At 46.8% G+C, this 24,380-nt stretch overlaps 1 protein-coding gene across 38 annotated transcripts in view, besides 1 other annotated feature; it reads right to left on the minus strand.

The window, feature by feature from the left end:
• The window catches only part of Kalrn (kalirin, RhoGEF kinase), a 604,205-nt gene that overhangs the window by 69,593 nt on the left and 510,232 nt on the right, over positions 1-24,380 (minus strand). For 24 of the 38 annotated variants that reach the window (XR_001781845.2, XR_001781844.2, XM_011245955.2 and 21 more), the window contains 4 exons: positions 16,167-16,450; positions 14,895-14,999; positions 11,165-11,257; positions 1,214-1,344 (listed from right to left, as the gene is read on the minus strand). Coding sequence is in view for 36 of the 38 variants with exons in the window: in XM_011245955.2 (XP_011244257.1) it covers positions 1,214-1,344; positions 11,165-11,257; positions 14,895-14,999; positions 16,167-16,450 (613 nt within the window). In the remaining 2 variants the exon portion in view is untranslated. The remainder of the gene's footprint in view (positions 1-1,213; positions 1,345-11,164; positions 11,258-14,894; positions 15,000-16,166; positions 16,451-24,380) is intronic. The other 14 variants (XM_011245961.3, XM_030249191.1, XM_017317074.2 and 11 more) reach the window with 3 other exon arrangements.
• Positions 10,975-12,015: an enhancer, noted in NCBI's record as "VISTA enhancer mm268". NCBI's record gives its function as "enhancer in: other[6/7]" and the evidence as "EXISTENCE:transgenic organism evidence [ECO:0001131][PMID:17130149]".

Raw genomic sequence — 24,380 nt, forward strand, 5'->3', positions numbered from 1 at the left:
GACCACATGTCACTTCAAAGGTCACTTTGCTTCATCTTGACCAAGGAATAGGAACGAGTTCTGACCACTCCCCACCCCCACCACTGTAACAACCTTGGGAGCAGCTGGGGAAGGAAGGGCACGTGCTCTGCAAGGCTCCGGAAGCTTCACTTAGGAGATGACAGCTCATTTAGATAATTCTTGGGGGTCCTTCTGACCCTCAAAAAGTTCTGGGGGTAAACACAGGTATTAGTTTACATGACATACTCCTCTCCAGCACATGGTGACAGCCCTGCTTTGATAGCAGGCTCTTGCTATGAGCTACCACTTTTGCTTCTAAGGAGACAAAACTCTAAATGTTTACTTTGTCTATTTGCCAGCATGAAAGAACTTGGCTTATTTGATTCACTTATTTCTGCTCATTTTTAAGTTTGTGGCCTAGATAAGGGAGGCATGGATGTAAAGGAGAAAGGAAGACAGAGACTAAGACGGGACCCATAACACCTGCCTAGCCCTGTCTGCCTGCTACTCACACACCGAGTTACTGGCAGCTTGCTTCCAGAGGACTGGATCGGCCCCAAAGGAGAAAACTTAAGTTCTGAAGAGGTATGGTTGTCTCTGCTTCGCTGATGTCTAGTACAGTCTTCATATCTCAAATACCAGGAGACTGACTTTGCATCAAGGTAGAGAACTCAAACCTTCCACAGCATGTGGGGTTTTGTGAGATGTGAATGGGATCTTACCACTAGACATTCATAGTGAGAGGAGGTTCTTGCACAACGAAATCTACAAATAGATGTGAAATGAAAGACCAGGGAGAAGGAGCAGAAGTGTGCCTTGCCTGGCAGCAGAGCCTCTCCTGTGCTTCTCTTGCCAGCATCTGAGGAGCTCCTCCTCAGATATCTCCACTAGACTTCTGCCACAGTTAGGGACTCTGTCGCTGCATACCCACTGGACTCATCTGCGTTCTCTAAATTCCATTATTTTCATTTTTAAAAGCATGTTTTACAGTTGTATTAATCTTGGCTATAGTCACATTTTTGTCAATAACAACAATCTCACAGAATATTCCCCGAGCCCAAGCTTCCTTAAGGCAGTGCCAAAATGTTGTTCTGTATAGATATGGGCCATCTTCACTTAAAAAGGATGAGAGTAGTTAGACAGGCAGCACGGGCCTGTCTAATTTCCTCCTCGAAATTGCCCAGCACACACATGTACCAGGTGGGCCACTTACATCCTGCCTCTCAGCGCCTTGGCTTTCTGTTCTTCTTCCAGGTTTCTAGGAGGTGTGGGAGGGGTCATCCCCTCATTCAGGCAGCCTGTAGGGTCCTTCAAGCTCCCCCGGTAAGAGCCTCCTTCCAGAGTCTAAAAAGAGAAGAATAAATAGTCTGAGAGTGAGAACTGGAAAGTTCTTTACAAGCCCTGTGTCTCCCCAGCCTGGCCACAGGCAATAGGAAGGCCAGCAGCCAAGGCTGTGCTCTCTGAACTACAGTGAAGCATCAGGAGATCAGAGACTTCCTCCTCCTTGCAGCAGGTTGCTGCCATCCACAATCAGGGATGACACTACTTGTCATGTGATCAGGACACATCAGGAACCCGTGTGATCAGGGCACACTAGGCATCCATGTGCCACCAACTGCCCAGACATAATGAAATTGTCACGGCGATTTATCTCTGGGTGAGGCTCCAGCAGGAAAGCTAACCACTACGGTTCTATACCAAATAAGGTGTTGTTGGGAAGGAAAACGGGTCATAGGACTACTTCATGCAAATTGGAAAGCGAAGGAAAGTGACAGAGGTAGGTGGTGGAAACCATACTTTGTTAGGGTAACTGCAATTCTTGGAAGAAGACAATGAGATGTAGTCGGAAAAACAGCCAACAGATGGAGCCTGTTCTAAAAACATCTTTGTTAATGTTGCCAAGAGCTTTCTTTCATTAATCCTCATTCCTGTTAATTAAGGTGGTACATAAGGTGCTTACTTGTTTGAGAAAAAAAAAGGTAAGTGGATTAATCCAGTATCTAGAAGCAGCCGAGAAAAGGAACCTGAGGGCTAAGCCCAGATCTGAAGAACACAGGGTTCTCTTGTAGGAGACACGAAACTGTCCCGTGTGTCCCTGGGTTTTCAGATCAGATCCTCCCTTTTAGCAAATTTCTAAAGGACAGAGATGATGCTTGTACAAACCCCAGGAAAGGCTAAGAGTGCTCCCCAGTGGTTAGTTCTCTCTGTCACTGGTACTGGTAACAGTAACATATTCAAGTTGTAACATACTCAAGTTGTAACTGGTAGCGTAATATCCTCTTTGGGGCCAAACTAACATTTTAATGTCCTAAGTTGATTTGCTTAATGCTTATGTTTAGGATACTGGATAGGTCTTTGAAGAGTTTTTAATTTTAATTTTTTGGCAGTCTCATACATATATGCAATGAACTTTAGCTCTTTTGTTTTTCCCCTATTACTACCCTGTCCTATCCCCACCCCTTTTTCACCTGAAACCCTTCTTTCCTAACAAGGTGCCTCCTACTTTCGTCTCTGTGTGTAATAAATAAATAAATAAATAAATAAATAAATAAATAAATAAGGCTACTTCCTGGGTGGGAGGTTACTTACTTGAGCGTGCCCAACTTATCAGTGGACTTATCAGTGGCTACACCACTGAAGAAAGTGACATCTCGGGCTGGAGAGATGACTCAGCGGTTAAGAGCACTGACTGCTCTTCTGAAGGTCCTGAGTTCAAATCCCAGAAACCACATGGTGGCTCACAACCACCCTTAACGAGATCTGATGCCCTCTTCTGGAGTGTCTGAAGACAGCTATAGTATACTTACATATAATAAATAAATAGGTCTTTAAAAAAATTTATTAAAAAAAAAAAAAAGAAAGAAAGAAAGTAACATCTCCCCTGTGAAACTGTTAATAGTCCTCAGGGAGGGAGGTTCCTGAGCCCTTCCTTGTTTCATGATGAAATGTTGCTGGGTCCAATCTTAGATAGGTCTTGTCAGATAACCATAGCTGCTTTGAGTTCATGGGTGCAAGAGCCATGAAACAATGGAAGCCCAAGAGATGATGTTCTGCAACATTGTATCCCATCTTCCAACCCTTGCATTCTTTCTAACCCCTCATTGGTTGTGTTCCCTGAGCCTGAGAGTGGGGCTGTATGCAATGTAAGTGCCCTGAGGATCAGCGGAAGCTACAAGGGAAACAACAGAGATCAAGGTCAAGGCAGACATCCAAGGTCAAGGCGGGCATCCATAACACAAGCATGAAAGGCAAATGTCAACTACCCAAGGTGCCTGACCATGCCGGCCTCTGTGGTTTCTAGAAAGAAAGGCTTCGTTTAGTAGTCTTTGAAAACTTTAGTTCTAAGACACAAGACACCAAGTTCTAATAGTGCCGATCATCGAGGCGGTAGAGCAAAAGGCTGTGGCCTGGTCTTAAACAGTCTGCGCTTGAGAATATCCATCACTGACTCTCTTAGCTGCTACATTTCAACAGAAGCCAAACAGAGGCAGGAAGGAACATTCCAGGGAAATAAATGAAAGCAAATGTGGTACCCAAGAGGAGAAATGAAAGAGAATATTAAAGCCTTATATATTGTCGAACGGTGACATCAGCCTTCTCCCCCACTCCCTAAACTGAGCAACAGTGTCAAGGGTCAAACAGGGATCTGTTGCCAACACTAGAATTAAACGCACAGACAGCATCTTCCAGCTTGAGAGAGACAACTGCTTTCCACTTGACGTAAAGGTGTTTACAGAACACGTAATCAACCATGGAAACTGTTATATCCAGAGCAGCAGTATAGGCTAAAAATAAAGAAAGGTCGAGGAGGGTTTAGCTACATTTATAGATACAGGATCTGTAACCTGTTATTAAGGAAATTAGAATGTCGGGTGCTGAGGCTGGACAAGCCAGTGGACAGGCAGCTTCCCAGCGCATGTCCCTTGGTGCCATCACCAGAGACAGGCTCCGGGACAGATGGACCTAGCTGGGGATGGATATGATTAGTACCTTTAACTCCCCATCTTCCTCACTGTCCTGGTGTGGCCTTTATTCTGTGGCCTGTAGGCTGGTGGGAAGGTGAGTGCCAGGCTCAGTGAGCAGGCCTACACCACTGCCTCCAGGGTGTGTGGCACAATCAGCTTGGCATGGGCCAATCAGTCCACAGGGTAAAGGGCCTCTGAGGAGCCCAATGTGTCACACAGGAGGATCTGCAGTTCCCTCTTGACTTTGTATGAACAAAGAAGCCGGGTTATGTCTTGGAGAGGACTCTGGGACAGCTTCAGAAACTGGCACGGTGGCAAGGAAAAAGAGGGCCCGCTAAGCTCTTATGGTGGGCAGCCTGCCTGCAATGATGGAGTTGGCTCTCCTGCTTATAGCAATTTCAGAGTGATCCCCTAGGTCTCGGATGCCAGGGCTGGATACAGGGATCTAACTTAGGGCAACCAGGGCAACCAACCTGTCATCATTGTTGTCTCTGGGGAAAGAGACAGTGACTGCCAGTTTGTCTCCACAGTAGAGACGTCTGTCCTACCTGTGGTTCAGGGTCATAACATGCAGCATATGAAAAGGAACTGAAACAAGGAAGGAGCAAATACAAGTCCCTATAACTGTCCATTTCCTTACAGAAATGCAAAGAGATTCAAATAGACAGCTTACTGTAGAGGAAGGCCACTGTCCCAGTCATGCCCATAAAATGCCCTTCCTGTAAGCACACTCTCACTCTCCCTGCATATTACTCATTATATGGCATTGTAATTAATGTCTTACTTGCACATAGAAAATCAAGCATCTACTATATTATATACTGAATACTTGGAGAGGCTGGAGAAATGAGGACGAGGAAGAGTCTCAGACCTCCATAGTCTAACCCACACTGAGAGTTCTGACAGATGGACCACATGGACAGGCAGCTGTGAAGTGGGAGGGAGATAGAAAAGAAAGACTACAGCAAAGGCAAAGCTGAGTCAAACTATCCCTCGGTATCCTGGGGGACTGGCTCAGGAATCCCTGGGATCCCCAAATCCAGGGCGCTCAGATCCTTTTAAAATGCTTAGTGTTTCCACAACTACATTCACCCTCCTATATAGTTAACTAATTTCTGCATTATTTATATAGCGAGTATAATGTAGATGCTATACAGGGATTGTTACACTGTCTTGCTTAGGGAACAAGGAAGAAAAAAGTCAATACATATTCAGGGCAGATGTAATTTCTCCCCAAAGAGCTTTGATCTGAGGTTGGGTGAATCTACAGAAAAGGAACCCAAGGATGTGAAGAACTGGCTACTCTAACAAGTTAAAGACAAACAAACAAACAAGCAAACAAACAAAAGAGAGAGAGAGAGAGTTCACTGGATATAGAAACTGAGGAACATACATTCCTAGTAGGAACTGCACTGTGAGAAAGGTTATGGAGTGAAACCATGTGAGGTGAGCTAAAAACCTGTTGCAGGTAGAGTTGGATATGTGAGGATCTGGACTGGCAGAAGACAGTGCTAATGAATGGTGTGTGCATGTGTGTGTGTGTGTGTGTGTGTGTGTGTGTGTGTGTGTGTGTGTGTGTTAGTGACCTGGGATGGGTGCTAGTGTGTGGGGGAGTGCTAGTGTCAGGGGTGCTGGTGAGCAGGGGTAGATACCAGTGAGCTGGGGTAGGTGGGTACCACAGAAAGAAGGCAGGAGCATCAAGGTTGGAACCTGGAGATGCATAGAAGAGATTCTAAAGACCCTTGTCCGTGGCAGTAAGCAGGAGAATGAGACTGGATGTAAGTTTTAGAAAGATCACTCTCAACACTCTAAAGAGCTTTTAATGCCACATCTCTGACAGGACAGCGAAGGAGAGCAGGATTTAAAATCTAATACCATGATTACATTATTTACCAAAGGGTCTGAGAGAAAACATATGAAAGCTCTAGCACTGAGTGTATCAAATGATGATCTCTGCCTGGACCGCCGTCATTTCCACAGTCTCTCCGGAATGAGGATATAAAGCTTTTATTAAGTTGCTTTTAAGAGGGAAGGCACGCCTTTGGCAATCATGTGGAGAGGTGCCATACTAAAATCAGGGAGGGACAGACTGCACCAGTACAGGCAGGAAAGGCTTCTGAGCGTTATCTTAGGCTGTGGGCTGTATAAGGAAGGCTCCGTGCTGGATCTCAGAGGTAGGTGCCGGGTAGGCTTCAAGGGACTACACTGTGGCTGCCTGGGTGGAGATCAAGGCTCATCCAATAAGATAACAGGGAAGTGGCTGGTCTAGCACCACTCACCACGCTAACCAGCCCCCTCTTAGCTGCTCTAACACTAAAAACTTCTTTATCATGCCCTTAGGATAGTTATCGTATACTGGGTGAGAAGAAGTGGGGAGAAGAGAAAGAGGTAGAGGTGGGGGAAGAAAGCAAGTACTAGTTGGTGAGAGGGGAGAGAAGAAGAAACTTCCTCATGCTGTTGGTGGGAGTGAAGACTGGGATGCAGTCACCTGGGAAAACAGTGTGTCCATTCCTAAGGAAAGGAAATATAGAAGTATCATAAGGTTCAGCACTCCAGCTGGGCGTGGTGGCTCACACCTTACTCCCAACACTAGGGAGGCAGAGGCAGGCCGATCTCTGTGAGTTCAAGGCCAGCCTGGTCTATGGAGTGAGTTCCAGGACAGCCAGGGCTATGTAGAGGGACCCCACCCCCCAAAGCCTAAAATAAAAAGGGAGATGGGTGAGGAATGAGGTGAAGATGTCTATATCTGAGCTCACAGGGACACCATTTACAACAGCCAAGATGACAGCTTAAGCTTTGCCGCTACATGAATGGATAAAGGGGCACACATACGTGCCTACACATACACTTTTTTAGTCAGGCATGAAGAAAATATTCTACCATTTGCCACATTTTAGATAAACTTGGACAACCTGATGCCAAATGAAATAAGCCAAACACAGAGGAAAAATATCACATTTTCCCTTCTATAAAGGACGTCTTTCTCAAGAGTCAAGTTTGTATGGAATTAGAGAAATGGAGTAGAGGCTGCCAGTGTGGGAGGATAGGGAGGGGAGGAAGGGAGGGACAACAGAAGTCAGCAGTGCTAGGTCTCAGGCCTGCGGCACAAACAGTTCCAGACCTGAGCCATACCCGAAGGCTGCACTTAACATGGAATTACATCAGGGACCTTCGTCAAAGAGATAGATTTAGGTGTTCTTGTCACACAGGAAGTAACCAGGTGAAATAACAGCTCTGTGTCTCCATAGAGTGAACAGTTGACACACACTCTCTCTCTCTCTCTCTCTCTCTCTCTCTCTCTCTCTCTCTCCCCCTCTGTGTGTGTGTGTGTGTGTGTGTGTGTGTACATATACCCATCACGTCATATTGGGAAGCTCACATTTTGACACTAATGTACTTTTAATATTTTTTTTTCATACTATCCCCCTGACAAAAAAGCTTTAGGGCTAAGCCATCCTCACCAGGGTCAGCTACAGGACACCTGCATGGCAGAAACCTGAGGTGTGGGATTTCCAGGCACACGATACTGCAGGTTGGTGCCTCCAGGTTTTAAAATCTTTGTTGGATTCTAACCTTTCCAATTCTGAACCTCAGGAGCCCTGACTGGAATATTAAGACCAGACGACCCAGTTCTAGATAGCGTGCACCTCCAGAATGGATATGATGGATATTGCTTTATTTCCTGCTAACTCGACAGGGCTACTGACTGACCAAGTGAACTGATGTAAAGGGATAGCCCGGCACCGACGGAAACACATCCCGGCCTGAGCCACACACAGGGCTGCCCTGGGGAAGAGAGTGTTCTCAAAGCAGGAGAGCCAGAAGTAGAAGCTTGACTGATGCCAGCCTATGCCACCCACAGCAAGCACTGCGCTGAGATGGGGCTTTCTTCTTGGAGGCTCAGTCCTGTCTGCCAGGCAGGTGGCAGAACCCTGGGGGCTCCAGGCCACAGTAAATAAACACATTCGACTCTCCCATGGACAGGGAGCTAGGACTCTTTAGATCTGAAGGATAAAACCAAACGGTATCATCTATTAAACTCTTTTCCTAAAACGTTCACCCATCACCAATCTGCCAACAGATACTAACTTCCCACATGTTCCACATGAGGTTGTGGAAGCTGGAGACAGCTGGGTTTTCACTATCCCTAAGCGATAATATTTGCAGGTGCCTGCTTATCAGTGTGTGGAGCATGGCTGTGCCTAGGCACTCGTCTTGACTCTCTTGAGATTAGATTCAGGTTATCAGATTCATCATCATTATCAGGAGGGGTCAAACACCCAAGTCACTCTCCAGAGTAGACAAAGAGACGTCTCTAGGGCTCTGTTATCAGTAGGAGCCCCCAGGACCTTTGCCTTCCAGTCCTGCACACACTTGGTACCTGTTACAAAACCACAGTTGCTAAAGAATGAAAAGTCTTATCAAGATTCATATGGAACGAGAGAAAAAAATGTTTGTTTCTGAGTTTAAGACAGAACCCAGGAAAAGTGGGTTAGCTCTGCTGGGGGAAGTGTGGGCAGGCTAAAGACAAGTAAGCCAGTAAGAACTCTGAAGGGCCCCACCATGCCTAGGAGAGTGGAGGCTCTCCAGGGATTTAACTGCATCGGAGGCAAGCCTTCGAATCCTGCTTTCGATCTCCAGTAGCAATTCTGGGTAGCAAAGGTGGAATCTTGCTGCAACAATAACCAGGGACTGCACTGGGGCAGCCCTGGGACCTAGAACATGGGAGGATCGCACAGCCCCCATCGAGCTAGGGAGCCAAGTGAATCTAAGTGCAGAATCTGATGCTATGGCTTGAACAATTGTTCAAAGAAAGCAGACAGACTCCAGACTGAAATCCTGGCCTATGAGAAACTCCTTAAAATGGAATCAGACTTTTAATCGAAAAGGACTCTGTTAGTTCTTCCTCATGTCATACTGAGATAACAACCCCTCCAAGTCCAGGTTCCGTCCTCTGGAGCAAGCATTAGACCAAGGCTTCATTTCCAGAGCAGCACTTCAGGGACTGGCAGAGACGCCCCTCTAGATGACTGCATTCAGGATGAATAGATTACTCTCACACAGCTCACAGAGGCGTGGTTAGGAGGCTTGGAGCTCAATGGTACCGCCGCTCTTGGCCTGCATGCTGAACTTTGGACAATTCTGTAATGTCGACATAGACCCTGAACTTTAATTGGCTAAGTCTGTGACAACACTGGCTACTCTGGACACCTCTCTGCGGCTGTGTTCCATCAAATAAACCCTAGAACTATCTAAAGAGCCTCTTTTCTTTGAAGCCAAAAGCTAATGGTGAATAAATTAGGTATACATCTTAGAAGTCAAAAAGCAACTCAGTTTTTTCAAACATGGTTGAAATACCCTTCATTTGCTGCTGCTGCTCTGTGGCTACACTACAGTGGGGTGGGGAAGAAAGAAGGAGAAAAGAAAAAGAATCAAATTTTGGTGGGAAAATTCTAAGAAACCAAACCACCACTCCCTCACTCCTTTCTTAAGATGTGTTTGGTTTCTTACATTATGACAAAGATATCCCTAGATTGTAGTTCCATGGAGATCTTCAAGAAGCTAATTATTGGTAGGAAAAGTTGATGCTCTTTTTATGGTAAATGTACCACAGAAAGGGCGTCGATTCAGCAGCTATTTATTGAGAGTCTGTGATCTGGCCTGTGAACAGTCACCTCAGCCCATACTTCCTTTTTCTCTCAGACTTTTGCCTCTGTGGGGCATCCTAGTAGTTTCACTCAGGTTTCTAACACTGGACCCAACAACCACATAAACCGGGGGGCCAACAGTGCAAAGGTTACCAGTGGTAAGAGTCAGGGTAAAGGTCACCCCAAATAGAAGCAGATATGGATCTTTGGAAACAAGTGTGCATGAAGAACCTATTCAGTGTAAAAGACTACTATCTATTAATGGGAGAGAAATAATAATACTGCCTGGAATAACGAGTGAACAGGGAGAGAAATGGCAGTATTCAGCCATTTTAACAACAGAGCTGTCTCTGACAGTACGGAAGCTTCGGAACGGCCGTGAGACCTCAGAGGAAATCTGGCCAGGCCTGTCCAGGGAAGCCTTTGTGAGAGATGAGATTGGGTGGGTGGGGCCCTGAAGGCCTACTGTGCATTAGATAAGCAAAAGGAAGCAGGAGACCATCCCAGAGAAATGGAGGATAGCAACAAAAACTTGAGAGAAGAGAGACAAGCCTGCGACACTGTAAAATCAACAATGTGACTGGAAATAAAAAGCAAAGCAAAACAACAAACACAAAACAAAAACAAAAGCCCATGCGTAGGGCAGGGGAAATGGTGTGAAAGGGGACAGCCTCCCAGAACTCGCCCTTTTCCCAGAACCACCATCTACAGTCACCATTTGCTCTGTCCTCAACAACCATCAGGCCTAGAGAGGATGCCCCACGGTCCTCCAACCCCTGGGCCAAGTGGAGGAGGGTTAGTATTGGAAGAACAGCGACTCAGCCAAGTGACAGAAAAGCCAACCAGGAGGCACAGACGACAGAGGAAGACAGGAGCACATTTCTCACTGCTGCCTTATTGCTTACACAGAAAGATGGGGGCAGAGAGACAGCTGCATCTAGGAGGAGCATTAGCACACCCCTGAAATCCTGATCCAGCTCAGGCTAACTGCCCTCCCTGTGGTATTCTGGTTGGCCCGTAAGATTGCCACAGGCTAGACAAGTTGTTGGTGGCTCATGTGGCAGAGACACGTTCGGCTCCAGTCTTTCCTGGCGTGGTTATTTCCATGTTTCTATATCATGTCTAATTTCTAAGGCTTGCTAAACTAGGGACTCTCTAAATAAAACATCCTGGTTCTTTAAAACGCCCAGACCACACTCTGTCTCAGCAGCGCGGGACACTGGTTTCAGAGCTAGCCGGAAACACGTCCATCAGCCGCTGAGTGCCACATGTCTAGGGACCAGTTGGTCAGCTTCGGTGAGTATATTTGCTTTGGAAACTTTTCACCTTTTGTCCACCTCAACACTAAAGGCCCTGCTGGTTTCCTATGCCAATTTCCACATAAAGATGAAAAGGCCCCTGGGGCAGTTCATTTTTTAGAAAACACCATTATATGCAGTTGCGATTCGTGAAATTAGGATGTGGGAGACCGGTTCGAGGCCCTGGTTGAGGTCCTGGGAGCCACACGGAGGTGAGAGGTAACTCGGAGCTGCCTCCAGCATGCCCACTTACCAGCTTATTTTTGACCAACTTTTCTATTGCACTGACAAGGTCTGCAGCAGTAGGCACGTCAGGGGGAGCCTGCCGGGCTGCTAGCAAAGACGACTGCAAGACACGGACAGCAAAGGAAAAGCAGGTTAGCGAGAGGCGAGGAACGCAGTTAGGAAGCAAACCACACACGCTCCAAAGCTCCAGTTAGAAAAGCACAGCTTAGTGTTCAGAGGACAGAGACAACAGAGGGAGATGGCGGTGGTTAGTGGGGTAGAGGGAGGCCTGCAGATCCCTTGTGAGGGACTCTGGTCAGTTACCAAGTATAGATGGGCCTGGTTTTCCTTAGAGGCTGAGGGAGGGGTCATTGGATCCCCCAGGAAACCCACAGGCAAGAGCTATGCGGACTGATAGCAGAGCAGGGGAAACTGTTCTGAGGGAGATCAAGACTTCAGCCTCTTGTAGTAGCCCGCTGCTGTCCCATGGTCTGGTAGGTACAAGCAATTCCAGGCTCAAATGTGGGTGAAGGAGATAAAGTCCTGCCTCGCTACAGCCCTAGCTCTGGAGCGGCACTGTGTGTCAAGCAAGCCTGATACCTCTCTCCATATCTTCTCCCTCCCTTTCGTTCTCATTTCCCACCTCCCACCACACACACACACACACACACACACACACGCACACGCACACGCACACACACACACACACAGCACTCGTAAGGGTCCCCAAAGAGTTGTATGTCACAGGCGGGGACTCCCAGAGACGCTGCTCACAGCAAAGGGAGACTCAACTATAGGCCTCTCTGTGTCCTTCCCCTGGACCAGTGGCAAGGCTTTGTGCAGTGGTCGTTTGCATAATTGCTGGGTATTTCTCCCACACACTAAAGGAACCTTTGGCTATTAGTCTGCTTGCATTTTCCTTCTTCCACCCTCCTGAGGTAAAGCTAGGGGAGAGATGGCTAGCTCTGTATTAAGGTGTGTGCTTCTAGTCCGGTGCATCAGGGGATGGGGGAGAGGGCAGAGGGCCCAGGGCAGAGGGCAGAGGGCAGAGAGCAGATAGCAGACAGCAGTGGTGTTCCCAGGCTGAGACATGAGGAGAATTACTTAGGAACATAGAAAGAGCAATGTCCTGGGCTAGGCCAGCTTCAGTTTCTCCCTTTAGGTTAGGGAAGAGTTTCCAAAAGAACTTTAACTCTTTACTTTTAAGATTGAAGGAGATCAAATAAATGTAATTAAGAAAGATAAAGCAATACTGTTTTTGTTTTCCTCTTTGGAGAGAATGCAAAAAAAAAAAGTCTTGGTTTGAAAAATTTAGTTACCATCTCTGATTGGGTAATCTTACTTCTGGAAACTCATTCCAGAGTCAGATGTCCGAAAAACAGAAGCTGGAGCTACACAGTGGTCTTCAGGGGTATTACTCAGAGGTACAAAGACCGGAAACACCTAGGGCTGTCTCACAAAGGTCCGCTCAGGACAATTATGGAGCATACAGGTCAGTAAAATATCCTCCAGTTACTGAAATTAAGGTTGAACAGGCAACACTAATAAGATTCTAAAAGCAGGAATAGATGAAGCATTGATCACCATACACAGTGGAAGTGGGAAACATCCACAGATGTGAACAAAGCACACATGACACAGGGAATAAAGGAGCCTTTGTTAACTTTAAATGATTAAACTTTCAGTTAAAGTTCCTTCAGGGCTGGTGGGGCACACCTGGAATTTTAACATTCAGTAGGCAGAGGCAAAAGGGTTGCAGCAAGTTCAGGGCCAGCTTGTGCCACGCACACTCCAGTGAAGTCTGCAAGCTTGGTCTATGAAATGAGTTCCAGGCCAGCCAGGGCTAGTAGACTCTGTCTCCTCAAATCAAAATTGTTTCAATAAACTCAACTCTACTTGCTAGGAGTGCTAGGTAGGACTTATTCCAATTCCAAATAGTTCAACAAAAACCAAATGGACAGAAATCAAGCCAGCCAGCGTGGGGAGAGCTGATTGTCTAACATGGAACTATTGCCATGCATGAGGTACAACAGAGAAAAGGACCACGTAGATGCCTGGAGTAAGCCTGCATTCTCAGTTAAAAATTATTCAGGAACAGCCTAACACCATTCACCCCAACAAACTGTGAGGGGACCAGGAGAGGGTTCATGGCCTGTTTTATGCAGACAATGGAACCTGGAAACTCTACCATCCCCTCCCTCCACCCCCATCTGTCTGTCTCTGTCTCTGTCTCTCTGTCTCTCTGTCTCTCTGTCTCTCTGTCTCTCTGTCTCTCTCTCTCTCTCTCTCTCTCTCTCTCTCTCTCTCTCTCACACACACACACACACACACACACACACACACACACACACACAGTTCATAGGCCATTTTACAAGGGTGAGTGGGGAAGTCAGGAGGCTAGATCTCATGAAGGTGAAGGGCAGGCATCTCTGCCTCTGGGAATCCCTTTGGGTACAATGTCATACATCCTTCTGTTGCTTTCTTTCTCAATGGCCCAGAGTCAACTTGGCCTAGAAACTAGGGTCCAAACATCTCTGTAGAAATGGACCCAACTGTATGCTTCTTAGGGGGAGCAAAATGGGAGGCCACCACATCTTAATCCCTGGCTCTACACCTTGGATATTTACTATGGGTTAACAACCAAATGCAAAGCAGACAGAATTAAAATCAGAAATGCTGGAACATCCATAAACAGAGCCTATAAAGTCTGATGCCTATACATGCTTAGCCTGCTAACTCAAAGGAGGCTTCCCCAGTACAGGGCACAGGGAAGAACATAGTGAGAATCAAAGACAACCAGGCGAGCCACCACTGCCACCACAAAACCACACTTGGGAAGACAATGGCAAGTGCAATCAAAAGCTGCAACTTCCGACTCAATGACCAGAGTCAAGCCACTGTATAAGAAAGCAAGGAGAATCCAAGGAGCCCAGGCACAGCTGTGAGGAGAGCAAGGACACACAGCACCACCACAGCTCCAGTCGGGAATGGTGGCACGTGCCTTTAATGCCAGAGTTAGGGAGACAGAGGCAAGTGGATCTCTGCAAACCTGGGGTCAAGCCTGGTCTATATAATGAGTTTCTGGCTGGGCAAGGCTACATAGTATCGAAAGAAACAAAGCAGCCCCAAGCTGTCCGTCAGTACCTGGAAGTCAAGACCTCCAGAGTCAAGCCACGGCTCCCTCGGGAACAAGTAGAACAGGCTGACCACTGGGGCATTAGTGGCAGAGGGGACAAGGACCTTTCCAACCAGTGAGCAGAACATGTCACAAAACAAAAGGCGGTGGCAATTTGACATGCTTTGCTTTCCCATGATTGACAGCAACCCCTTCACCACGAGCATCTCTACCCTATGTGCTGAGATGGCCGAGTTTTATCAGCACTGGCTCAAGGAGAAGAGGCTGTTGTTAGACTTTTAGAGCCGAGTGCAGAAGATGACTAAAACACAAGTTGGGCATCAGGCATTATGCAATGATTGCCACCTGGCCCCTCACAGATTCCTTTTAGGACTGCTGCCTGCAAATACTGAAGTCCCCACGGGACCCTTTGAGCTTTCCCAGGCGAGTTCCTGCTTGAACTGGTCTTTGCGTGTCCCTACACTGCCCAGAACAAGGCCAAGCCTCCATGATCGTGGGGGAGGACACCTGCTCACTGACACCCGTGTCCTCGAGGGCTCAGGAAGGGAAAGCACCAATGGGGAGGGCAGCGCTGATTCCTGCTTTACAAACTCAGGAAGAGAAACCTCAGCAGAGTTCCTACCATCTCATCCTGTGTGGGGTCGTTGTCAAAGATCTTCATGGGCGGAGGGAGGGGTGTGTGTGACTCTTCATCTGGCTCGTCTTCGCCCCAACCCTTCTTGCTCTTCTAGAACAAAATAACACCATTAGGTACTGCCACACCAATAAAAGATACCAATAAGTCAAGACTTGACATTTAGGAAAAGCTCTTAAAGGAGAAATACTCAGGAAGGGAGAAGGCTGGAAGTTTTTTTTTTTTAAAGCTAATTTTCTCCTCCCTTTGCAACCCCCACTCCTTCCTCCGCCTCCCCCCAGGGTCTAGGCTGGCCTTGAACTCATGATTCCTATGTCTGCCTCTTGGGTGCTGGAATTACAGGTGTGTCACCTCACCACACCTAACTTCAAATTTTTCTGAAGGGCTATTAAGCTACCATCCAAATCTCACCAGGGTTGTATGCCATCTCTACCTTGAGAAATGACAGATGGAACAAAATTACAAGGCAGAGTCTGGCTCTGCATCTGAAAGACTTTCCTAGCTTCACCAGTGATTGGAGTCGGCAAGTTCTGCAGATAACACGGGCATTTCATTCCCCAAGCCAAAGTGCACGCCCTATATTTTTATTATAGAATCTCAGCTCTACAAGAACCCAGTGTTCTGTGACTAACATGAGGTCAGAGGTCTCACTGCATCGTCACCAGCTGCCTCCAAAGTCCCTCAGTGAGCGTAGGTCTTGTCCACTGTGGCCTTTATGTACTCTTCATAGCTTCCCTCTGTAACTCCTCTGTTTGTTTGTTTGTTTACTTATTTATTTATTTGAGATAAGGTCCCAGTGTGCAGCCCCAGCTTGCCTAGAACTCAGTATATAGAACAAGCTGACCTCAACTTCAGAGACTGGCTGCCTCTGCCTCCCGAGTTCTGGGACTAAAGGAGGCCACTACCACTGCCATTCACAGCACGCTTTAAGGTGACACTGCTCAAAACCCTTGGTTGCACTCAGCCTCTAGTTTCCAGAGTGACAGTCTCCGGCCTTGCATTCTTACTCTGTGTCTGGCCAGTTTTAATGTCATCCTCAGTAGAGGCAGGGGATTGACTGGCCAGAGATTCTGATCTCTGAATCTGGCAAATCTACTTGATGGTCATAGCACTTATCGGTCTGTGAATGGGTCATAAATCAAGGTAGTCAAGACTCAGGAATGGGAAGTTCAAGATGACATAGTACTAGAGAGGGTAGAGCTGTTTATTACATGGCTGGGAGGGAAACAAGTTGGGGTCTCTTGTGGCCCTGGTGAGTACCTCGTCAGCGCTGTCTCCCTGAGGTGTCGTCTCATCCCCAGGCTTGGGCGATCCCAGATCGAAGCTCTTCCGCCCATCCCGGACTTTCTTCTGCTTTTTGATGTTCCCGTCGGCTTTTCCGCTGTTGAGGCGGCGCACGGGGCTGGTCAGCCACTTTTTGAGGGTGTTGGTGGAGCGCTTGGGACCAGGGGAACTGTGGATGGAGTTCAGGGAGGGCTGAGACTGCAGGTGGGCCACGGACTCGGATTTGCCTCCATTCTCACTGGAGGAATGAGAGTATGAATCTGAGGAGGAAGGACAGACAGAGACATCACGTCAGAACCTGTTAAAGCAGGCTTTTGAACTGCTGAGTAAGACAGTTTCACCCTCAGGGAGCAAAAGAGACGTCAAGGCCAGCTGTGGACCCAGGCAAGAGAAAGCAGTAACAGTTGACACTGATTCGAATGTTCACATGTGAGATACCATTCCAGGTTTTATAGAAACTCACAGGAGACAAAGGCTCCTGCTTCCATGGAGGTTATATTCTGATGGAAAATATAATAATATACCATAACAACGAAATAGGTAAGGTAAGGTATCATAGATAATGAGAACAACTATATTAAAAAATAAGGTTGGACTGGGCAGTGGTGGCACATGCCTTTAATCCCAGCACTCAGGAGGCAGAGGCAGGCGGATCTCTAAGAATTGGAGGCCAGCCTGGTCTACAGAGCGAGTGTTGGGATAGCCAGGGCTATAGAGAGAAACCCTGTCTTGAAAAGAAACTAATGATGATGGTGATGGTGACAGTGGTGGTGACAGTGTCAGCGATGATGAGAAATGCAGTGGGCAGTAGAGGGTACAAATTAACAGTAATTGAGTAATTGAGGTTAGATCATGACTCAATCGATGTCTGAGCATGTTCCTAACAGCGGCGAGAGACAAGCCATGCAGCCATTTAACAAAGGCCAAGGCAGGCAAGTAGAAGATGAAAAAGTATAGCTGTCCCAAGGTAGTGTGTGGGGTATGCTGGGTGGCATCAGAGCAGTGAGCAAGGGGAACAGAGTGGGGGTCAGTGAAAGCAAAAGGGACTGGACCACCCGGACTGGGTAGCCAATAGTATGATACCTTTGTTTTTACCTACATGGAAAATTCCCAGAAGATGGATATCATCTATCATAATACTAAAATGCCATTCTTACTTGCAATTGAGGTCAGTGGCAACAGACTGCCTAGGAGACCACCATATTCCTTTCAACTGAGTGATTCTGGTGGCCACCAGAAGGGATCAGACTCTGGATATGTTTTGACAGCAGGACAAAGGATAAAGTTCCCGAGGCAGGCAGAGTATGGAAGTGTGACTCTGAGGGTAGATGGAAGGGAGGCCAGTTGCAGGCATCTTCGAGATGCTCATAGATAGATACTAGCAGACAGGCTGAGGAGCCACTAGACTTCAAGCCTGGAGCTGGAGCTGGGGGTGGGGGCGTGGGGGGGGAGTGCTGGTAAGCTGCCGGTGACTGAGGGCTACAGGGAAGAGAGGGCGCTGGATGCCGTGAATGAAAACACCAAGAGGCATGGATGTGGGGAACAGAGAAGTCTGGAGACTCAGCAAGAGGCAGGAGGATGAGAAAGCGAAGAAAATGTCAGAAAGGCAGGGAGAGATGAGAGCAGGAGCTGGCCAGGAGGCTGCACGGAGGAAAGACATGATCAGCTGTGTCGGATGCTCCTTGACAGGTCAAGAGTTCTCACCAAAGAAACCTTAAACTTAGTTACACAGCCGTCGGTCGCCGGTGACTTTGCAGAAAAGCAGCTGTGGTGTGCTGGAGGGGGCATGCTCGTTACACAGGGCGGAGAGAGGAAGGGAGGACTTCGGTTTTGTTTTAAAGGGACAATGATTGGAGATCAAGAGAGTTTGCTTTGTTCTTTCAAATAGGAGAAATCAGCATATTGTCTGTAAGTTGCATTTGTGGACTATCTCAATGCTTTAATGAGCTTACAATAGCCTAAGTATTTTACAGGACCATCTTGTTTCATTCTCTGACAACACAACTGGGCTCAAGGGGTGGAGGGTTGTCTTATTATCTTCATTTTACAGAAGAGGAAACTGCCCATTTAGAGACATCAATCAGTTTGCCCAAGGACACACAGCTCCCAGGGACAGGGTGAGATCTGTTGGTCATTCAGCCAGACTTGAGCAATTAACCATCTACTGGCCCTTCACACCTGTTCATGCCCAGTGCCCTTCACACCTGTTCATACTCAGTGCCCTTCATACCTGGTCATGCCCAGTGCTTGAGTTCCCACTGACTACAGGCAAAGCAAACCCAAGGAACCACACTATTGAAGTGGGAGAGCTAGAGAGGGCACAGCACAGGAGAAACATGGCCGACAATCCTTATTTGACACTTGAAGACTTGCTACTCTTTGAGGAGACCGGCAGTACATCTACAGAGTTGAGCCTCTAGAAAACCTGACTAAGCCAAACACAAGATTTTAAAGTCCGTTTCAGGTGTTCTAGCCCCAGCTGCTCAGTGATGATGTTTTTTGGTTCCACCCATGCTGAGAGAACTAGGGTCCTCAGACTTCTGAAAGTTGCACAGCAACACCAGCATCCTGGCACCCAAGTCAAGTGCCAAGCAAGAGTCACTAACCAGTAACAACATCACAGAGAGTGTAGTGGAGAGTGAATTCTAAAAATATAAGATCCAGGCTCCATTTTCATTGATCTCTTGTCTAGCTACGCACGCTTCCACATGCACGACAGCAGAGAGAAGCCGGGAGGGAGAGAAAAGAACAGAACAGAACAGCAAGCAGAGCAAAGGAGATAAAGATTTTCTCACAAAGCCATGTGTGATTAATTGCCAGCAGGCTGGTAAGAACAGACTCTCCTGATAAGTGAGCCCAGTTCAGAGAAGGGTCATAACTGTGTAGGAGAGACTAGCCTGGAAAAGTTTAAGGACAGAGATGTTTGGGGGAGGTCTGCTCCCAAAGAGAAGGATAACAAGACCAATCGCAGAGTCAGGGGACTGGAAGGGAAGTTATCCAGTTCAAAGTGGGTCCTTTCCAGGGAGTAAGATCAGTGGGGTAGAAACCTGGAGGAAGGGAACATTTGGGAAAATATTGGACAATAGGCTGGACTGTGAACTTTGAGATTCTGGTGGGAAATGACACAACAGAAAAGGGGTAGGTTTTTTGTTTGCTTGTTTTGTTTTATTTTTTGTTGTTTTTCAAATTAATCTGGCAGCTCTATATAACTATCTTGGGGAAAAGGGATTGGACTTAAGATCCAGATAGCTGTGCCCGGGCTAGAGAGAATGATACTGTTAGTGTTCAGAAGACAAATTAAAGGTGAGGGTGTCATGAATGCTCATTACTACCACAGTCCTGAGGTAGCTGATCTCCACCCCAGCCCTGGTTTGCAAACTGATATTTAAACCAAGTAAACGGCTGGGTACCTAGAAGGTGTTCTGGTGGCTTTTCGTACCTACTCGGAGACTGAATCACAGTTTCCTGTGTGATTCTGCCCTGGACTTGGACAAGAGATCTCCCCTAGCCTTGGAAACCCTCAGAGCAGAAAAGATAATCCTGAAATAAAATTAACAAATGTATTTGCCAAGAGAGAGCTGTCTCCAGGATCTCCCTGGGGCTGATAACCCTAAGCTCCTTGTTGGGGCTCGCTGGGCCTTGGCCCTGCTGGGGCACTTCCCCGGGGGCTGTTAGGGCCTTGTGCATACTTTGGAAAGCAACAGCAGAGTATCTGTGTTTGGAAGCACAAACACAGAGCTCCTAAAATTCCCTGGTAAGAGGAGAACCTACAAGGCTGCTCTGCTCAGGGAACATCTGGGGATTCACTGGCATGTCTTTAAGGACAAAGGTGTAATCTTATCTCAGAAAATTCCTCTCTGGCTGTGGTCTTCTGTGTTGACATTATTTCTCAAGGGTTTGGTATGGGTGATAAGCATCTGCAGTAGCTGATAGAAACAGGGCCTCCCTGAAGATAAGCAGCAGGCTCTCCAAATTCACTAGGCCCCAGGGATGCAACTGACTCCAAGTTTTCGAAACCCAGGTTTATAGCAGATGCTGTGTCAGCAAAGCAGCAGTCTTAGCCGCATTAACTGTGCCTCGGTTACCAAGCAAAGCAAGTTGATGTTCCAGGGTAAACCATGGCCTGGCTTGGACATTCCCAGATGCATGTTAGGAATGGCCATTCCTCTTTCCTGGCTACTACTGATATCTGCTTCTTATGCTTTCTGTATAAAGTGATGGCAAAAATACACGAGTGGAAAATGAGATCTCCAGAATATTCTCAATGCTGTTTCAAGTTTGCTTTAGGCAAACAGCTGGAGTCATTGAACGGTGGCTAAGCACCACCAAGTCAGAAGCAGTATAAGATTCATCATGTAGCCGGTGTCCTAGCATAAGACAGGAAAAGAGGTAGGGGGACACAGGGTCTTACCACGTAGCCTTGCCTGGCTCAGAACTTGTTCTGTAGGCCAGGCTGGCCTCAAACTCATCAAGATTTACCAGCCTCTGCCTCTTGAGCCCTGGCATTAAAGGCCTGCCTGTACTACCTGCCTGGCCTAAATCACTTAAAATGCCTAGCTGTAAAAAAAAATGTGGAATTACTTGGACAAGAAACAGCTGCCTCTTCGGGATTACTATGCCCACACCATCTCTGTAAAATGGCTACATTAGTGAAATGTGTTCCCGGTAATAGGACAGTTCCGTGACTAGTTCACGTCAACTACAATAACCCTGTCTCTCACCCCAGTCGTCGTAGTTGAGGCAGGTTACACGAATTACGGTTCCCGTGTTAGGAAATAGAGAAATGAGAGGGTTTCAGCAAACCAAGGTCAGTGGCAGAGTCAAACCCCAAATCCAGGCCAGGCTTTATAGCACACACCTTAGCCTTATTTCTCTCTATCGGTTCAGCCCGTGGATTACCGATCCTCTGTGATTATGGTATAAGGGACTATCCGGTTGCTAGTCTCTTCAACATCTTAATATAAACTTACCCATCTGTTGTATAAATGATAAAGTTTCCGTGTTGAAAACCATCTTCAAATTTACCCAATAATTGTGCAGGTTAAGCAACAGAGCCACAGTCACAAACTAGTAATGAAACTAGGACCAGACCTAGCATCCCCTCGACCACTGAGGCCGTTGGATCAACACATGCTCTTGACTCTGAGGTTAGGAATTGCCCTGAGGACCGGTTTCAAGTGTGTGGGAGCTGTGGATACCGTAAGTAGATGAGAGTCCCTTATCTGCAATTTGTTTACAGGATTAAAAATAACAGTGAATTTCCTTAGGCAAATTTTTACTATGAAATTGCCTTGTATCTTTGGTTTTTCTAAGACAGGGTTTCTCTTTGTAGCCCTGGCTGTCCTAGAAGTCACTGTATAGACCAGGCTGGCCTCGAACTCACAGAGATACACCTGCCTCTGCCTCCCTAGTGCTGGGATTAAAGGTGTGCGCCACCACCACCACACCACCACCACCACCCTGGAAAAATATTTTTAAATAAAGAAAAATACAGGGGAAAAAACAGCTATTTAATTATCAAAATGTACATATTTTGTCATATTTGCTTCATCTGTCTTTTAAGAATGAAAGGTTTCAGATATAGCTGAAGGCGGCCACTTATCTTTACAATCTCACACTCTTCTTCCATCCCAGAATTAAAGGGAGTTCTAAGGTTGGTATACCCCTTCACATCCATGCCATTTACTTTACATGCAAGTGTGGCCCTATTTTTATTTTATATAATCATGATATAGGTATCATTTTGCAACTTGCAAATTCTCCGTGGCTCAGCCCATGAAAGTCTTAACACAAGGGCCATTACCTAGCCATGACAAGAACGTCCTCTGTGTCTCCCTCCGAATAGGAGCTTCTGATGAACTCAGGATAGGGCAGGTGAGCAACCTGAGGTCAAGGTCTCAGATGGTTGACCAGTTAAGATTATGCTACCCGTGTTGTCATCGTCCCCCTGGGGCCAGGTCTCAGTCACTCTAGGTGTTTTAGTCACTGTGCAGCCTGGGGTCCAACAGCTCAGAAGTGAGTGCTGTCTGCTGCCCTGAAGATGAAATCTGGGAAAAGCCAGGACAGCCTCCTCACTGCAGGCATCCTAACAACTCCCTGTCTACAAACACCATCTTTTCCTTTATTAGCAAGCAAAACAGAAGATACTGAAAAGAACACGGGCAGAGTACGGGAGAGGTGTGTCACATCCCATACAGCTCATCTTGAAACTCAGCCTCCCTCCCGTTGATGACGCTTCTATTCACACTTTTGACTTTTCTGTTGTATCCAAAGAAAAGTTCTACCTTCATTGGCCTGCTGTGAAGGTTGCAGGTTTCTGAGAGGGGCTATCCTGAGCTAGGCATCGCAGCTAGGCTTCTGAGGAGGGCTATCCTGAGCTAGGCATCATCGCATGCTCAAGTGTCTCAGGGCTGTATCCACAGCATAAAACACTGATGTAGCCTTGTTTCTGCTCCCTTCGGTGGCAGGTGAAGGACTATACCTCCTCGACAGAAAGAGGAGAAAGTCCTTCTATCTGTGGGTTTATTGTCCCCAAGGACCCAAACAGAGTATTGGAAGAGCTAGCCTGCAAACCAGGGAACACGAGAGCAGAGGAAAATCAAGTCTGCTTCTCTCTATTTCCAAGACTCGTCTCACACCAGACACATATATGGTTGTTTCTTACACACCAAGCCAGCAATCAGGTAGGTGTCAACTCTGGCACTGTCATCCTGAAGAAGGCATTAGATTCTACAGGTTGACGGCTCAATCCCCAGTTCTGCCACCTCAGATGCCAGTCACAAGCCCCCAGTTGTTTTACCTATGCTTGACTGGCTGGACACAAACCTCCCTTTAATAAATAGATAAATAAATAAATAAATAAATAAATAATAAAAAAGAAATTGGTTTTCCAAGACAGGGTTTCTCTGTGTAGCTCTGGTTGTCCTGTAACTCACTCTGAAGACCAGGTTGGCCTCAAACTCAGAGATCCAGTTGCCTCTGCCTGCCAAGTGCTGGGGTTAATGGCATGGACTATCACTGCCTGGCCCACAGCCTCCCTTCTAGTGCCCAGTCTCCTTTTCCAGCTTGACTAATGTACTTCAGAGTCTCTCAAAACTCAGGGAAACAATGCTTACTGGTTTACTATAAAAGATCTGCCAAATGGTACAGACAATGAGACTGTAGGGCACTAACGGTGGCACCTCTATGCCCTCTTTAGCTGTACTGTCTCTCAGGCACCTGCTTGAATTGTGCTACCCTGAGGTTCTCAACTCCCATCTCTTCTGGAGATTTTAGGGAGGCTTTATAACATAGCCATGGTCAACGAAATTGCTGGCCAACCTAACCTCCAACCCCTCTCCTCTCCCAAAGGTTGTTGGGAGAAGCTTAAAATCCCAACTCTGTAAGCCTGCCATGGTATCTGGGTGAACTCTACCCACCGGGAGTGGCTGGAAGCCCTCAGCCGATCGTTAGCACACCAAGAATCACTATTTTGGAGATGCCAATGATGATAGGAGTTGTATTCTGAGCAACAGAATAATGTCAGATATGTATCAGGGTCTGTGTATGTGCAAAGTGGCTGCCAAAGGATTTTTCTATGTTGCCTTGAGCGGCACCTGTCAAGATGGAAAGCTGATTCCCACTCCATTCTTCCACAGTCCAACAGTTGTCTTCTATCACACTAACACATTTCCATAAGAAGTATCAGGTCATTGTTAAAACACACAAGATCTAGTTGTTGGTGTTTTTTTTTTTGTTTTTTTGTTTTTTTTTTTTTTGAGATCGGGTCTTAGTGTGCAGTTTTGGCTGGCCTGGAATTCATTATGTAGAATAAGCTGGCTTCAAACTTATGGAGACTCACTCACCTGCCTCCGTCTCGTAAATGCTTGGAGTTAAAAGTGTGTGTCGCCACACATGGCTAGCTGCTTGATCTTAATCTTTACAGAGCTGATCTAGATCAGAGGTTCTCAAGCTGTGGGTCGTGACTCCTGTGGGGGCTGAATAACCCTTTCACAGGATCACCTAACACCATAACAAAAACACAGAGATTTACATTATGATTCATAACAGTAGCAAAATTACAGTTATGAAGTAGCAACAAAAATAAAATTTTGGTTGGGGAGTCACCACACGAAGAACAACTGTATTAAAAGGTCGCAGCATTAGGAAGGTTGAGAACCACTGGTTTAAATGGTCATTAGGTCTATAAGC

This window comes from Mus musculus, chromosome 16, assembly GCF_000001635.26.
Source record: "Mus musculus strain C57BL/6J chromosome 16, GRCm38.p6 C57BL/6J".
Classification (NCBI taxonomy): domain Eukaryota; kingdom Metazoa; phylum Chordata; class Mammalia; order Rodentia; family Muridae; genus Mus; species Mus musculus.